Raw genomic sequence first — 17500 nt, 5'->3', positions numbered from 1 at the left:
GTCGCACTAATAAGTCAAACGCCAACCGTTTACATGACTCGCACTTATGGTCTTGTTTATTTACTTTCGTAAGGAATCGTTTCTATCTTTCTAACTGCTTTTGTCTGTCTGACAGCCTGCGAAACGTCTTTACGTCATCGTTCTCATCGGATCACTACAGGAAGCCATAGCTTAGAAGCTTTTCTAACAAGGAGTGTCCCATGTATCGAGCCACATCAGTGGACCCTCGGTGGGTCACAGCCTCAAATTAAAGCAATCAGGATGACACAGGAGTGTGTGTGTGTGTGTGTGTGTGTGTGTGTGTGTGTGTGTGTGTGTGTGAATCTGTACACACTTGGCTTAAGCACATGCTGACTGGAGCAATTATGTGAATTCTAGTTTTATGTGTGTAAAAATGAATGGAAGTGTGTGGGAGTGCGAGAGACCAAGAGGGTGAAGATAAGAGTGTGTGTGTGTGTGTGTGTGTGTGTGTGTGTGTGTGTGTGTGTAATCCTTACTGAGAGCAGTAAGTGGGATCTGGCTAGAGAGAAGATGGAGGCTCTGGTGTGACACTATAGTGAGAAACAGAGCTCACACACACTTCCCAAAAACACCAGACATTTAGCACCTAAACTCCACGCCATGGAATTGGACACGAGAGCACGAGCGAGAGACGGAGAAGTGAGAGCGAGAGCAGGGGCAAGCATTGCTTTTTATTCCATTAGGGATAAAATCCAGACCGCATCAAGCGCAGATGATATTATTTTTTCTTTTCTTTCATTTTCCAATGCTGCATTACTGCACAAAATAGCAGCAAAAAAACAAGACACTTAGATACTAAGTGCTGCAAGTCAATAAAATCTTTAGAAGTAGAACAGCAGAAAACTTTAAATTCAGGATGTTTTCCAATAAATGTGACTTTCTAGGACCAAATCAGGAACCCTGAGGATGAAGAGCTGAGCTGAAACCTTGTCACTAGTGTAAATAAGCGTGCGGTTACACGCCGAGGGCTGAGAACGACGGAGCCGTTACTCGTCTTCGTACCGAAGTCGTCTCTTATGAGCGCTTACGGCAAGAGGAGCTGGCGAGAAAAGGAGAAAAGCCCTCGGTCTTACATTCGTCTCTGAGCGCTCGGCACCGAGGAGATTTAGATTCCTACTGCTGAGGCCAATCACACGCAAGGAAATGAAACATTCCTGAAAAAGAGAGAGAGAGAGAGAGAGAGAGAGAGAGAGAGAGAGAGAGAGAGAGAGAGAGAGAGAGAGAGAGAGAGAATAGGAACGAGAGATAAACAAAGAAAAATATAGAAAACCTGACAGTGAGAAAGAAACAGGAAAAGAAAAGAGACATGTAGATAGATAGATAGATAGATAGATAGATAGATAGATAGATAGATAGATAGATAGATAGATAGCAGGGAGAGACAAAGATCAAAAGACAGACAGCTATATAAAAAAAGACAGAGTGAGACAAGAGAAAGATTCAAAGAAAGAGAGAGAGAAGGAGAGAGAAAGAGAGAGAGAGGGGGGGAGGGAGAGGGAGAGGGAGAGAGGGAGAGAGAGAGAGAGAGAGAGAGAGAGAGAGAGAGAGAGAGAGAGAGAGAGAGAGAGAGAGAGAGAGAGAGAGAGAGAGAGAGAGAGAAAGAGAGAGAGGGAGAGAGAGGGAGAGAGAGAGAGAAAGAGAGAGAGAGAAAGAGAGAGAGAGAGAGGGAGAGAGAGAGAGAGAGAGAGAGAGGGAGACGGAGAGAGAGAGAGGGAGAGAGAGAGAGCAGCAGACAGATGGATAAATAAAGAATTAGAAAGAGAGAGACAAAGAAATATTGACACAGTGAGAAAGAAACAGAGAGAGAGAGAGAGAGAGAGAGAGAGGGAGAGAGAGAGAGAGAGAAAAGGGAGAAAAAGGAACTTAAAAAGGTAGAATAAGTCTGGCAGCGCAGCAGGTGGGATGACATTTAGTGCCGCACGCCAACCAGGAACCCCTCTGAGACAGACGTCTGTCTGAAAGCAAGCAGGAGAATGAGAGAGGGAGGTGCAGAGGAGACAAAGAAGGGAAAAAAAAAAAAAATATATATATATATATATATAGAGAGAGAGAGAGAGAGAGAGAGAGACTCTAAGTGAAAGGGGAAAGAGACGGAGTCGTACAGCCACGTCTCATATTTCTCCATTGATCAGGACAGAGAGAGCGTTAACACTGAGGTCACTGAGCAGAAGAAGTGGACGTCTGTACAGAGAACCTCACGGCCGTGCGGCTTGAGCTAAAGCACCTAATTAGAAGTCAGGCTTGTGCTGGAAACGCTGGGAGACAGAAGGATGTAGGCACGAGAAGCATGGCTCTGGCTGACAGTGTTAACAGAAGCACATGGCATACGTGCGTGCAGCACCATAATCCTCTCCTCCATCCACTCGTCCCCCGATCGCATCTCCGACGCGTCGTCTTTACGGCGTATCAGTCAGACGCGTTTCTACAGTCCAGGTTCTAACTGTTAAATAAAGAGTCCAACACTAGGGGTGGTGAAACGATACCCTTAGTGCTGACGAGAATACACACCTGTAACATGTTGAGCAGCAGCGAGCGGAACCTGGTGCCCTCAGTCATGAAGAGCGCCATCTTGTAGCAGAGTTTGGCGGCGGTGACGGCGAAGCCTCGGTCTTGGACGGCTTTGCTGTAGATGGTGTGCACGATCTCGTTGAGAGTCTCCTCCGACTGTGCAGAGCTCTGCGCCTCCTCCATAAAGGAAGCCAGCTGAGCCTCGACGCCGCTGCTGTTACTCCTCATGCTGTTCAGGATCTCTAGCAGCTTGTCCATGAGGTTACGCTGAGGCCCCGGTGTCGCCACGGGAACCTCCTCCTGTCGAGAGAGAGAGAGAGAGATGGGTCATGCGATGCAGGACGACATGAAGAAAGACGTGTGATGACAATAATTACAGTATGAACATTCATGTTCCTTAACACATCTCAAACCTTTCCATGCATCAGCCAATCAGAATCCCTGCCCACACACACACACACTATCGGCCTAAATCCACTCACCTTCTCGTTCAGCCGTCTCCTCAGCCTATCTTTAGAGGACTGCAACAAGCTGAATTTTTTTCCTCCCTCCGTCTTCTCCTGCTTTCTGTTGTTCTTGTTGTCGTCTCCTGCGGCGTTGTCCTTCGCTCTGGACGTCTTGTGTTCGTTCTCGTCCTCCTTCACGCTGTCTGTGTCTTTGGCGTTCCACTGGCCCGGCTGTCTGTGCTGCTGGTGCCAGCGCCGGTTCTGGCTGTAACCATGGTGATGCCCGCGGCCCTGCTGCCCGCTTTGGTAGCCCCGCCCTCCGTGTCCGTGCCTGGCATTAAAGCCTTCTGACTGGGGGTCGGCGATGAGCTGTTGCATTGGATTGGTCGACTGATGCTGCTGTTGGGAATGTGATGGAACCTGCTGATGTTGCTGATGTTGCTGCTGCAGATTGTGAGATTTGGGCCCTCCACCTCCACCACCACCACCACCACCTCCACCACCAACAACTCCTCCTCCTCCTCCACCTCCAGAAGGACGCTGCTGTCTCCTGGAAGAGAAACAGGAGAGTATGAGCAGAGGGTGAGAAGGACATGCCAGTACACGGGGCGCCGGCGTGCAGGCTCCGAGCGACGAAGCCCATCTGCTCAGAACCGACACACACGTCCTGTCGCGCTGTTTAACTTAACAAATCCTCAAGTCACCTTATTGCTTTGGTCCCGAGTCTCATTTTCCACCATTTGAGTCTTTTCTATACTAGAATTTCTATACACTGCTCAGTGTACTAAGTCCTAAGTAGCTAAAGTAAAGTAATAACGCATGTCAAGCTAGTTTGCTAGTTTTCCTGAAAAGGCTTCTACGTAACGTAGCAGATCGTGTTTACGTCCTTGGAAAGATTTGGCTGGTGACAGTTTCAGCTACAGATTCTGAAACGAATGTCATGTAGCTGAAGTAAATATCGTCGCTGTCGGGCGGAATCCTCGTATCTCCAAAACCGTTATTTTTCAGGAAATGAAAAAAACGCCGTACCTTATCTGCAGTGCACAGGGTTTAGTCCGCGTTGCAGTGGATTGTCTTGCGCTAAATTCCTGTCCTCAGACGAGCACCAGAACTAGCGGGGGTCAAGATTTTTTTTTCTTTGAGCCCAGTGTTTTGAAGACATTTACCTCAGAAGACGTGTTGATTCGTCGCGACTCTTCTTGAGGAGAAATATGCCGCGAAGCTCTCCCGCGGAGTGAGGAAGAGGTGGACAGTTGAAGTGTCCAATGGAGTTATGAGATTTGCGCTCAAGCTATTTTCAAGACTTTAGATTGGTTAATAACTTGTAAAAATAACAGACCCACGTGGGGACTGACCAATAGCATCGAAATGTGAAAAAATATGGACATACGAGGTTTCCGCCCGACAGCGACGATATGTTTTTTCTCCCCAAAGAATGTCGATCATACGTGTCAAGCGTCCAGCAAATTAAAATAAAAACAAAACATGAACTCTATTCGCTCGGCTGTCGCGTTGTCCGTGCAGATGTTTACGCAAATAACGGTAAATAACATTGTCTTATTTAAAGGTGTCTGAATGCGCGATTTTTGTCTAGAGGCTCGACGTGAAACGTTTTAAGCTTCGCTCCGTCTTCAAAAAGACGTCGTGATCGAGGGCAGATGCGAGCGGCATTTCCGGTCGCCCGCTTCCTATTGAACGCGGCTCGAGGAAATGATCAAAAGCCGTATGTAGCTAGACAACAGAGAAAAATAATAAGTACCTCGTGTTGCACGGATCGTTTAGAGAGAAAAAAAAAAAAAAAAAAAAAGTTTTTATTACGAGTCTTTCGTTCTGATCCTAGGATGCGTTCGCAGTTCCAGAACAGATCTAACGGTTCCAAGAACATGTTTGGCTTTTCTTTCCTGACTCCATGCCATTTTGTGCTTGTCTTTTTTTCCTTCTCAGAGCTGAAGAGGCGGTGGGAGCATGTGTGCTTTGTTGCCCGCTCGCCTCATGGGTTTAAATCCGGCCCGAGCGGCAGACACGTTAAGAGAGAGTGAGCGCTGTTAAGAGATCCCACTCTTCCACGGCTGACCTAGATTTATCCGGAGCAGAAAGCACGGGCTTTTGACGAACTGCGCTGGAAGATGTTTGGGTTGTTCCTCTGGTCTTTATTTCTTTATTCTGGTGGTCTGTTTTTAAACCGAAGCAGCACAGATGTTAGAGTTAAATGCTGGTGTAGATGTTACAGAAGTCCGACTCCGACTCCGTTTCAGGCATCCGATTAAAAAAAAAAAGAAAAAATTCATTCAAATTATGAACAAACAGAAATAAGATTTTTTTTTAACACTCAGAACTGAATCAGTGGCTTTATATTTTTCTTCCTGGATGGTTTCAGCCAAAAAAAAAAAAAAACAACCCAAAAACATAAGTGCAACTTTTACTGGATAAAAATACAACACATCATTATGTAATAAACAGTGTGTATGAAACTATTCGCTGCCTTTAGACTGATTTAAAGGTGGGGTCTCCGATGTTTGAGAAATGCGGGACGACAAACATAAAATCAAACCAAAAAACAAAACTAACGTGTAGCCAATGAGCAGAAAGGGGCGGGGCTTGTCAATATGGGCGGAGAGAGTGTTCAGTGCGCGTGTGTGACATTAGCAGAAAGCGGTTTTAACATTGACATGGAGGATAAAAACAAAGAAAGAAAGCGAAGAAAGGCTTACGATAAGGTAAGAAGTAGGACGTGTTAATATAGGATCAGCTTTCCAGCGCTGGAGAGAACTGAAGGAGCAGGAAGTTGGTCACATATTCACAGATTGGAGTTTCCTGAGTCAATAACTCCTGAGCTAAACAATGTTACTACACAAATATAGGGTTGGGAACTGAGAACCGGTTCTTATTCAGAACCGGTTCTGTTTTTTAACCGATGCGATTACGGGCAAAGCGCTGGGAGCGGTCACTTTAAATAGCCATGTCTTACCTCATGAATATTAATTGTTTTACAGTCACGCAACCAAATTAATGTATCTACGGTCCAAAGACATGCATGGTAGGTTGATTGGCATCTCTGGAAAATTGTCCGTAGTGTGTGATTGTGTGAGTGAATGAGAGTGTGTGTGTGCCCTGCGATGGGTTGGCACTCCGTCCAGGGTGTATCCTGCCTTGATGCCCGATGACGCCTGAGATAGGCACAGGCTCCCCGTGACCCGAGGTAGTTCGGATAAGCGGTAGAAGATGAATGAATGAATGAATGAATTGAAATGCTCTGTTTAAAATATTTAAAGAGTGATTAATAAACACAAATGGAATTGTGTCAGTATTGTGCATCATTTTTCACATTTCTATTATTATGGAATCGGAATCAGAACCGGGAATCGGAAGGCAGAACTGGAACCGGAATCGGAACCGGAAAATTTCTTTTGATACCCAACCCTACACAAATAACACCTCTTTTCTATCGTAGTAATGTAGAGACGCAGCTACAACCGTGTTTTGTGTAGTAACAGTGTTTAGCTCAGGAGTTATTGACTCGGGAAACTCCAATCTGTGAATGTGACCAACTTTACTTAACTTTACTTCTCGATAGGTGAGTAACGTTGGTTTTACTTTGTTACACAGAACTAATATACGTCTTTGTCCTTTACATGATTATGCTTGTGTGTCATTTTTGCTTGTTTGTTTATCTGCAATCGTATTGTTCTTCCCTTCAGCTATGATAAAGACACGTTTCTTTCCATTAGTTGCCTGGGTTACGTATGTATGTGTGGGCGGAGCTATCGATACAGGGGTGGGACCGATTTGGGTCAGGGGCGTGTTTGTTTTGGTGATTTCAAACAACGGAGACCCTGCCTTTAAAATCCGGGGAAAAAATTGTGCCGAAAATCAGTCAAATCAATTCGATCAAATTCAAGTTGGCTTTTTTGTGGATTCTCACAAAATTATTACAGCAATTAGTACTGGATAAAAAAGTCACGTGTGTCGTTACTTAGTAAACAAAGTGTAAGAAGTATGTCTGAAAAATAATTCCGCTTATAAATAATTATATAAATATAAATAAACAAGATAAAAGCAAGATAGACAAGATTAAAAACCCAAACCAGGATAAAAAAAAAGGAGTAAACATGAGAGTGTGTCAGAATGAATAGGACATAAAGGCAAAATAAGAGTTCAGAGAAAGACACAATAAGGGTTTAATAGCTAAACTAATCAAGGCTTGAAGAGGTAACAGGTGATCACACCCAGATAACAGACCAATCACAGGAAGGGGGCGGAGACGAACCTCACTGATCAACCCACAGCTCACGTGTTCAGAGGTAAAAAGCGGACCATGTGACATGTGACGTAAACTCGAAAGCGAAGCGTATAAACTTGCGTCCGGTTTCCAGCTCTTTGAATCGAATTTGCTCCGTGATCCAAGGTCAGAAAGATGCACAAGGAAAAAGAAAATAATAAATGACTGTATTGAGTCTGAGGTTAACACATGCCTTAGGATGAAAAAAAAAAAGAAATAAATGCATCTCCCAATAGTTTGTAAATAAAACAGGAATGTTTTTGATGACCATCTGGGAGTGAAACCAAGCCGGTTCCGTTTGCGGCGTCCGCTTTAAATAAAAGCCGCTCGTTTTCATTAGAGCACATGGAGGCTACGCTGTGGCTAACACGGGGAGCGGATCAAACGGCAGCCTCGAGGCGAAGCAGAGACTCGATGCCTTCAGAGAGCGTCCGGTAACACACTTAACCTTTGTAGTTGCACCAGTGCAGGAATTCCCCGTACACGTGCGCTGCTCTTAATGGCAGAGTGGAAAAAAAGACATCAGGGCTCTGACCGTGGCATTTTCCTTCTTTACCATGGTTAACCCGCCATGACCTGATGACAGGGCAGGAAATCTTTTACACACACACACACAAGCCTGGGGCCTCCAAACAGGCTCAGATTCCTAACGGCCCAAGAGTGCTGGAGTGACGTGACGTGACGGACGGCCGCACCCTCGCAGGGACGGATACAGGAACGAGCTAAAGATGGATTTTATTGGAATCGGATTGTTAACTGAAACGCAGAGAAATACTTTTCTCTCTCTGTATTTACACACACACACACACACACACACACACACACCGGCTGCTTTCTTCCATTTATTTCTGTTCATTTAATTTACTTTCTGTATACTTTTGAAAGTCTTGGTGTATTCAGTTTTTTGTCATATTCCTGTTGGTCAGGCTTTCAAGGTTGCCAGATTGTTCTTTAGTAGACATTTTAAATCGAAGGTTGCGGACCTTAATAAATGTTTAGACCGCTGCCTTTAAACTGATTAAAAATAAAAGGGAAAAATAAATAAATAAGTAAATAAATAAACCAGACGTAGAAGATGCGCACTAATTCACATCACGTCAATCATGTTCAAATGTTATTTGTGACTAGAGGCAGGAATAAGAAAGTTAATTAAGACCCTGATGAACAATGACTGCTGGTCTAAAGCCAAATATTTATTTATTATTATTATTATTATTATTATTATTATTATTATTATTGTTTTTGTATCTTCAGTAGCGAGAAACCCAGCAGTCGTGACACAAGGACGAACGAATACGAAGACAAAGAGAAGGAGAGGTTTTGTTGTTACTTTGCTGTGGGCTGAGAAACAGACAGCCAGGATTCTTTTGATGGGCTGCAGACAGACTCCACTGAGCTCGGCCTTTATGATCGGGGAATTTGTGCAAACTCGGCATTATCATCTTCAGCCTTGTAATAAAATAATGGTGTTTTACATAAATTTTTGAGAAACACACACACACACACACACACACACACACACACACACACACACACACACACACAAAGAATTTGAGCATTAAAGCAAGTCCCTGAATGTTCTCTAGGAGCAGAGTCACAATGCAGAGAAAAAATTTGGCTTAAATTATTTACCACGATGTTTTAAACTGAAGAGATGAAATGCTCAGAATGGAGGAATAAATGAATAAAATGAAAGAAGCAGAGAAGAGAAGAGAAGAGAAGAGAAGAGAAGAGAAGAGAAGAGAAGAGGAAGATGAAGAGATAAGGAAGAGAAGAAAGATGAAGATGAAGAGAAGATGAAGAGAAAAGGAAGAGAAGAGAAGAGAAGAGAAGAGAAGAGAAGGGAAGAGAAAGATGAAGAGAAGATGAAGAGAAAAGGAAGAGAAGAGAAGAGAAAGATGAAGATAAAGACAAGATGAAGATAAAGAGAAGATGAAGATGAAGAGAAGAGAAGGGAAGAGAAGGGAAAGAAGAGAAGAGTAAGATGAAGAGAAGATGAAGATGAAGAGAAAAGGAAGAGAAGAGAAGAGAAGAAGAGAAGGGAAAGAAGAGAAGAGAAAGATGAAGAGAAGATGAAGATGAAGAGAAAAGGAAGAGAAAAGGAAGAGAAGAGAAAAGGAAGAGAAAAGGAAGAGAATAGAAGAGAAGAGAAGAGAAGAGAAGAGAAGGGAAAGAAGAGAAGAGAAAGATGAAGAGAAGATGAAGATGAAGAGAAGAGAAGAGAAGAGAAGAGAAGAGAAGAGAAGAGAAGAGAAGAGAGGGAAGAGAAAGATGAAGAGAAGATGAAGATGAAGAGAAAAGGAAGAGAAAAGAAGAGAAGAGAAAGATGAAGATAAAGACAAGATGAAGATAAAGAGAAGATGAAGATAAAGAGAAGAGAAGAGAAGAGAAAGAAGAGAAGAGAAAGATGAAGAGAAGATGAAGAGAAAAGGAAGAGAAAAGGAAGAGAAGAGAAGAGAAGGGAAAGAAGAGAAGAGAACGATGAAGAGAAGATGAAGATGAAGAGAAAAGGAAGAGAAGAGAAGAGGAAAAATGTTCTCAGTCTCTGTTCTCTCGAGGGTCCTGACTGAGAGCAACACAGCAGTTACTGCAGTGTCCTTCACTATACACACATACTGTCTCTCTCTCTTACACACACACACAAACAAACACACACACACACACACACAAACACACACACACACAAACACACACACACACACAAACACACACACACAAACACACACACACACAAACACACAAACACACACACACAAACACACACACACAAACACACACACACACAAACACACACAAACACACACAAACACACACAAACACACACACACACAGCCTTTTAAAAGATTTCTAGCTGATAAAATGTACTAATTTAACACTGGCTTCTTTACAAGTGTATTAATGAGATGAAGTGGCTGCATGAGAAAAGGCTGCACTTTAAAACTCTGTCTCTAAGTGACGATGAGGCTGAGACGAGTTTAAACTCTTTCTGAAGTGCCCTACAGATGTGTTGAGTAGAATAACAGCGCTGTTATTAATCACATCACATCGCTCACTGGGTTAAACACTGGTCGAGGAGGAGACACTGACCTGGACACTTGGCGTTTCCCGTCGCAGGGCAGCAGCACGGTCAGATCGTCCTGCGGCGCCTCGGCGTGTCTACAAGCACGAGAGTGAGGAGGAGTGTGAATGATGGATGGATTAAGGATGGATTAATGGGAGAACTAAACAATGAGAAATAAAATAAAACTAAATTCCAACTGTCATGGGGGAAAAGAAGAGACAATGAGGAGAGAAGAGAATATAAAGAGGAGAAAAGAGAAAGAAGGAGAGATGATGAAGAAAAGAGAAGATGAAGAGAAGAGAAAATGAGAAGAAGAGAAGATGAAGAAAAAAGAAGAGAAAAGGAAGAGAAGAGAAGAGGAAGATGAAGAGAAGAGAAAATGAGAAGAAGAGAAGATGAAGAAAAAAGAAGAGAAAAGGAAGAGAAGAGAAGAGGAAGATGAAGAGAAGAGGAAGAGAAGAGAAAATGAAGAGAAGAAAAGAGAAAATGAAGAGAAGAGAAGATGATGAAGAGAAAAGAAGAGAAAAGGAAGAGAAAATGAAGAGAAGAGAAAATGAACAGAAAAGAAAAGAGAGAAGAGAAGAGAAAATGAAGAGAAGAGAGAAGAGAAAATGAAGAGAGGAGAGAAGAGAAAATGAGAAGAGAAGAGAAGAGAAAATGAAGAGAAGAGAAGAGAAAATGAAGAGAAGAGAGAAGAGAAAATGAAGAGAAGAGAAGAGAAAATGAAGAGAAGAGAAAATGAACAGAAAAGAAAAGAGAGAAGAGAAGAGAAAATGAAGAGAAGAGAAGAGAGAAGAGAAGAGAGAAGAGAAAATGAAGAGAAGAGAAGAGAAAATGAAGAGAAGAGAGAAGAGAAGATGAAGAGAAGAGAAGAGAAAATGAAGAGAAGAGAAGAGAGAAGAGAGAAGAGAAGAGAGAAGAGAAGAGAAAATGAAGAGAAGATGAAGAGAAGAGAGGAGAAGAGGAGGATGAAGTGATGATTCAGATGAAGGTCTCCCCTGTTCAGTGACGTACTTGTCAGGTGTTTCTCATAAGGCTTCAGGTGAAACATCAGAAACTCGCTGTCTGCTCTGTACTGTATAGCTTGGCAACACTGGCTATATAATTGGAAGCTTCTGGAAGTGTGTGTGATGTTCCACACTGAATATGTGTGTGTGTGTGTGTGTGTGTGTGTGTGTGTGTGTGTGTGTGTGTGTGTGTGTGTGTTGTTTACTACCAGAAAACCATGAACTAGAAAATCAAAAGTTTCAGCTTCACATGAGCACAAACACATAATGGTGCCACTGTTATAATACATGCGCGCACACACACACACACACACACACACACTTTTACATTTTATCTCATTTTTATACAACTAAGCAATTGAGGGTTAAGGGCCTTGCTCAGGGGCCCAGCAGTGGCAGCTTGGTGGACATAGGAATCGAACTAACAACCTTCCGATTGGTAGCCCAACACCTTAACCACTAGGCTACCACATCCCCACATTCAAACACACACACACACACACACACACACACACACACACACACACACACACACACACACACACACACACACACACACACACACACACACACACACACACACACACACACATATACACACACACACACACACACACAGTCAGAGCTTAATATCCGTTTTTCTTAAGCTGCTTGATAAAGTCTGATCTCCCTCTAAACTTCTGCTATGTCAACACTGTCAGTACAGACCCAGGGCATGAATATTCATTCACACACACACACACACACACAAACACACACACACACACAAACACACGCACACACAGTTTGTCCAGTGCCTGACACAAACACGCTAAGAGCACAAGCCAGGAATTGGGTTGGTGCATATTTCAGACATAAATCCAGAGAACAAGTGGCCCGTATGGAAATAAGGCTCTGAAACAAACAGCCTGAAAGGAACAGAAATCTAAACACAAACATTTGGCTTGGACTGAAACGACTCGGATTAACGGAGCTGATACAAGATCCGGTTTAAGCCTTCGGCTGTAATGGATCGGATCAGCGCCGTTACTCTGAGAATCAGAACCCACACAAACACAGACACACACAGATAGGAGGACTGTGTGTTAAAACTCACACACACTCATACACACACACACACACACACACTCACTCATATACACACACACATTCACTCATATACACACACACATTCACTCATATACACACACACATTCACTCATATACACACACACACTCACTCATATACACACACACACACACACACACTCATATACACACACACTCACTCATATACACACACACACACTCACTCATATACACACACACACACTCACTCATATACACACACACACACTCACTCATATACACACACACACACTCACTCATATACACACACACACACACTCACTCATATACACACACACACACACACTCACTCATATACACTCACTCACTCACTCACTCACACACATGCCCACACACACTCTCATATTCATACACTCATACACACTCACACACACAGATGGGTAGGCCGTGTGTTAAAGTTCCGCTCTCTCACACTCTCCCTCTCACACACTCACACTGCTCAGGCGGATATCGGAAATTACTCTGCATGATTGGACCAAATCCTCCTCCGGGTTGATGATATCAGACATCTCGCCCGTCTCGGTCGGCGAGTTTTAGCGATCGGCCCGGTGTTACGTAATACGCTGTTCACACGACGAAGTGCACAAAAACAAAGAACGGAACGAGACGCAGAGGAGCGATAAGCGTTATTGCTCAGGTTTTCCAAAATGATGAAAAGAAAGAAAGAAAGATTTCACCGCATCCTGCTGAAGGAGATCGATGGGGTACGTAAGGCCAAGGTAAAGTCCAAAAAAAAAAAAAAAAGTTCATGAATATTCTCCTTTCAAAAATAACAGAACGCTCTACAAACACAGCACAATGAACCCAGTTAAAAAAAACAAAACAAAAAAAAACACAAGAATTAAAATACAACATTTTGCATGCATAAAATTAAACATTTTGTATTTTCTACAATCCTCAACTTTTGGATTTGATCATTTCTACTGGTTTCTGTGCATAAACATGACTGGCTTCAGTGTGTGTGTGTGTGTGTGTGTGTTCGAGTTTTAAGCCTATTAAGTTAATTACACACACACACAGGTTCCAACTCACACAGTTTAAATCCAAAAAGGTGCAGAAACTGGCAGATTAAGAGAGTCTGTCTATTCTGTCTTTCCTTTCCAATCTTTCTATGTATAAAAGCTGCACTATTCATTTATGTGATCAAAAAAAAAAAAAAAGATTCTAATTCATACAAATTCAGCAGAGATATTTAACCAGGTCCAGGTACACATTCGGTGCCTGGGGTTTGCAAACATTTGCCCTTTAGCGATCAAATATATGCCAGAAACAACAACATAAAAAAAACAGCGCATCATGTATACAATCATGTTGGTTATGTATGAAGCCAGAGAGTTTTTTTTTTCTGAAAGTTTCTCTTCTCTTCTCAAATCATGCTGAAGGTTCATTAGATAAAGTCATGTTGGCGCTAGTGCTGCTAACGCTAATCCTGCTCAGTTGACAAGACGTTGTCGAGTCTTTAATTGTGTCAAATGGTGTTATTTTTTTCTCCAGTTGTTTAGAAATATGAACGAAAAATTTATTTCCTGCCCATCAGCAGGTAAGGGAATGTAGCCTAAAATTGTACATGATTCAAATAAGTGAATCAAATGAGTGAATAAAAGTATGTTTCAAATGAGTGAGTCAAATGAGTGAGTCAAATGAGTGAACATGACTTTGTATTCACTTAACATGAAGTTTGTCCAGGGGGCACGGTGGCTTAGTGGTTAGCACGTTTGCCTCACACCTCCAGGGTCGGGGTTCGATTCCCGCCTCCGCCTTGTGTGTGTGGAGTTTGCATGTTCTCCCCGTGCCTCGGGGGTTTCCTCCGGGTACTCCGGTTTCCTCCCCCGGTCCAAAGACATGCATGGTAGGTTGATTGACATCTCTGGAAAATTGTCCGTAGTGTGTGATTGCGTGAGTGAATGAGTGTGTGTGTGTGTGCCCTGCGATGGGTTGGCACTCCGTCCAGGGTGTATCCTGCCTTGATGCCCGATGACGCCTGAGATAGGCACAGGCTCCCCGTGACCCGAGGTAGTTCGGATAAGCGGTAGAAAATGAATGAGGTTTGTCCAACTTCCCAAAACTACATTTAGCTACTTTTATTGTTTTTATTTAGTGCTGTTAACAACAGACAGACTCCTAATGAACGAGCCAGAAGTGACGATGCGAAGGAGAAACTTCACACACGATAAAACCCGTCCGATTATAAATTGTTAGCATACGCTGTATACGTGTAGAAGAGTAAAGGTAAACAGTAGTTAGTGTGCTGAAATGGTGTGTGTGTTATCAGCGATTACTGGGATGAGTAACAGGACAGCTGTTATAAATTGCTACGAGCGATGAATTGCATTGCTGGGCCCTTGAGAACGGCCCTTAATCCGCGGTTCTTCTCTGGATTAGGGCAAGTCAAATGTCATGAATGTTATGATCACACAGTAGCTTTTATCTCTCGCATCGGCTCTACAGTATCCATGTGAAAGCTTCACGTTGGAACGTTGTCGAAACTTCAAACGCTGAAGACGTCTTAAAAGGGCGAGTAGATTTGAGCTGATGGTTAAAACTTTGTAAGTTTTGGTTAAAACCTTCCTTTGCACTGATAATTATTACAGGACACCAGGACCTTCGATTGGATCAGATCCTTGGCGCCGTTCTACAGACAATGCAGCAGTTTGTGGGATGTCAGAAACACAGGGTTGTGCTGAAAAGGCAGAAAAAGGCAAGAGAGACAAGAAGGGGGAGGGCATGATTTAGGATTGGAACAAGGCCCACTGTCAGACCTATAGGGGAAAGAATAAGAGGATGCCAACAAACAACAAGGCAGAGAGAGAGAGAGAGAGAGAGAGAGAGAGAGAGAGAGACAGAGAGAGATGATGATGATGCCAACAAACAACAAGACCGCAGTGTCCTCCTTGCCAGAAGCAATGCATTGTGGGTGGCCTGTACACAGCAATAACAGGCTGGAAAGCCTTCTGTCAGGGGGATAAGCACTAGAGGGAGGGGGAGAGGAAGTTGGGATTAAAAAAAAATAAATAAAAGATTCTGCACCATGTTTTGCAATGAAGTTCAGACTGAATGCATGTGTACATGCACACGCGCACACACACACACACACACACACACACACACACACACACGCGTCACATATGCCCCCACTTGTCCCTTGTCTCGTCTTGTCTTGTCTTTCCTCCTCTCTCTTGCACATTTTCACAGCCCATTAAGCAGCACCTCTCTTTTCCCCTCTGCTACACACTGCCCTTTTCCTGTCAACTCCTATTATCCCTTCCTTTCTCTCGCGATCATTTTCTCCCTCGTTCTCTCCAGATGACTTCCTGAATGCCTCTGTTGCCTTCTACTTTCCTCACCTCTCGCTCTCTCTAAAGGTCATAACTGCAGGGTAACCAGAATAGAGAGCACAGTGTTGGTTTAAGGTCCAAAATGGGCAGATTAACAGAAACTGGTCAGGAGAAAGGTTTGACTTTGGTTTCTTCCGGTGCAGTTAAAGTCACAGTGCTTCCTTTTTCTGGAATATGAAAGAAAGTGCACACCTTTTTACTGCAGGCAGCCTTTTACAGCCACTTACAGCTTTTTACGTGGTCCACGTAAACCTCCTTACTGTGATTGATTAACAAATAGAGAGGCCACACCTCCTTACTGTGATTGATTAACAAATAGAGAGGCCACACCTCCTTACTGTGATTGATTAACAAATAGAGAGGCCACACCTCCTTACTGTGATTGATTAACAAATAGAGAGGCCACACCTCCTTACTGTGATTGATTAACAAATAGAGAGGCCACACCTCCTTACTGTGATTGATTAACAAATAGAGAGGCCACACCTCCTTACTGTGATTGATTAACAAATAGAGAGGCCACACCTCCTTACTGTGATTGATTAACAAATAGAGAGGCCACACCTCCTTACTGTGATTGATTAACAAATAAAGAGGCCACACCTCCTTACTGTGATTGATTAACAAATAAAGAGGCCACACCTCCTTACTGTGATTGATTAACAAATAGAGGCCACACCTCCTTACTGTGATTGATTAACAAATAGAGAGGCCACACCTCCTTACTGTGATTGATTAACAAATAGAGAGGCCACACCTCCTTACTGTGATTGATTAACAAATAGAGAGGCCACACCTCCTTACTGTGATTGATTAACAAATAAAGAGGCCACACCTCCTTACTGTGATTGATTAACAAATAGAGGCCACACCTCCTTACTGTGATTGATTAACAAATAGAGAGGCCACACCTCCTTACTGTGATTGATTAACAAATAGAGAGGCCACACCTCCTTACTGTGATTGATTAACAAATAGAGAGGCCACACCTCCTTACTGTGATTGATTAACAAATAGAGAGGCCACACCTCCTTACTGTGATTGATTAACAAATAAAGAGGCCACACTTCCTTACTGTGATTGATTAACAAATAGAGAGGCCACACCTCCTTACTGTGATTGATTAACAAATAGAGAGGCCACACCTCCTTACTGTGATTGATTAACAAATAGAGAGGCCACACCTCCTTACTGTGATTGATTAACAAATAAAGAGGCCACACCTCCTTACTGTGATTGATTAACAAATAAAGAGGCCACACCTCCTTACTGTGATTGATTAACAAATAGAGGCCACACCTCCTTACTGTGATTGATTAACAAATAGAGAGGCCACACCTCCTTACTGTGATTGATTAACAAATAGAGAGGCCACACCTCCTTACTGTGATTGATTAACAAATAGAGAGGCCACACCTCCTTACTGTGATTGATTAACAAATAGAGAGGCCACACCTCCTTACTGTGATTGATTAACAAATAGAGAGGCCACACCTCCTTACTGTGATTGATTAACAAATAGAGAGGCCACACCTCCTTACTGTGGTTGACAAATGGAGAGGCCACACCTCCTTACTGTAATTGACAAATAAAAAGGCCACACCTCCTTACTGTGATTGATTGACAAATAAAGAGGCCACACCTCCTTACTGTAAGTGATTGACAAATAAAGAGGCCACACCTCCTTACTGTGATTGACAAATAAAAAGGCCACA

The 17500-nt window shown here is 43.0% G+C and overlaps 1 protein-coding gene across 2 annotated transcripts in view; it reads right to left on the bottom strand.

Moving 5' to 3' along the window:
* Positions 1–17500, bottom strand: part of ctif (CBP80/20-dependent translation initiation factor) — a 60028-nt gene that overhangs the window by 15305 nt on the left and 27223 nt on the right. For both annotated transcript variants that reach the window (XM_060891266.1, XM_060891268.1), the window contains exons 9-11: positions 10342–10410; positions 3012–3525; positions 2530–2829 (exon numbers count right to left, since the gene is read on the bottom strand). In XM_060891266.1, coding sequence (XP_060747249.1) covers positions 2530–2829; positions 3012–3525; positions 10342–10410 — 883 coding nt within the window. The remainder of the gene's footprint in view (positions 1–2529; positions 2830–3011; positions 3526–10341; positions 10411–17500) is intronic.

This window comes from Tachysurus vachellii, chromosome 17 (assembly GCF_030014155.1).
Source record: "Tachysurus vachellii isolate PV-2020 chromosome 17, HZAU_Pvac_v1, whole genome shotgun sequence".
Lineage (NCBI taxonomy): Eukaryota > Metazoa > Chordata > Actinopteri > Siluriformes > Bagridae > Tachysurus > Tachysurus vachellii.
This window is presented reverse-complemented; position numbering and strand designations above follow the sequence as displayed.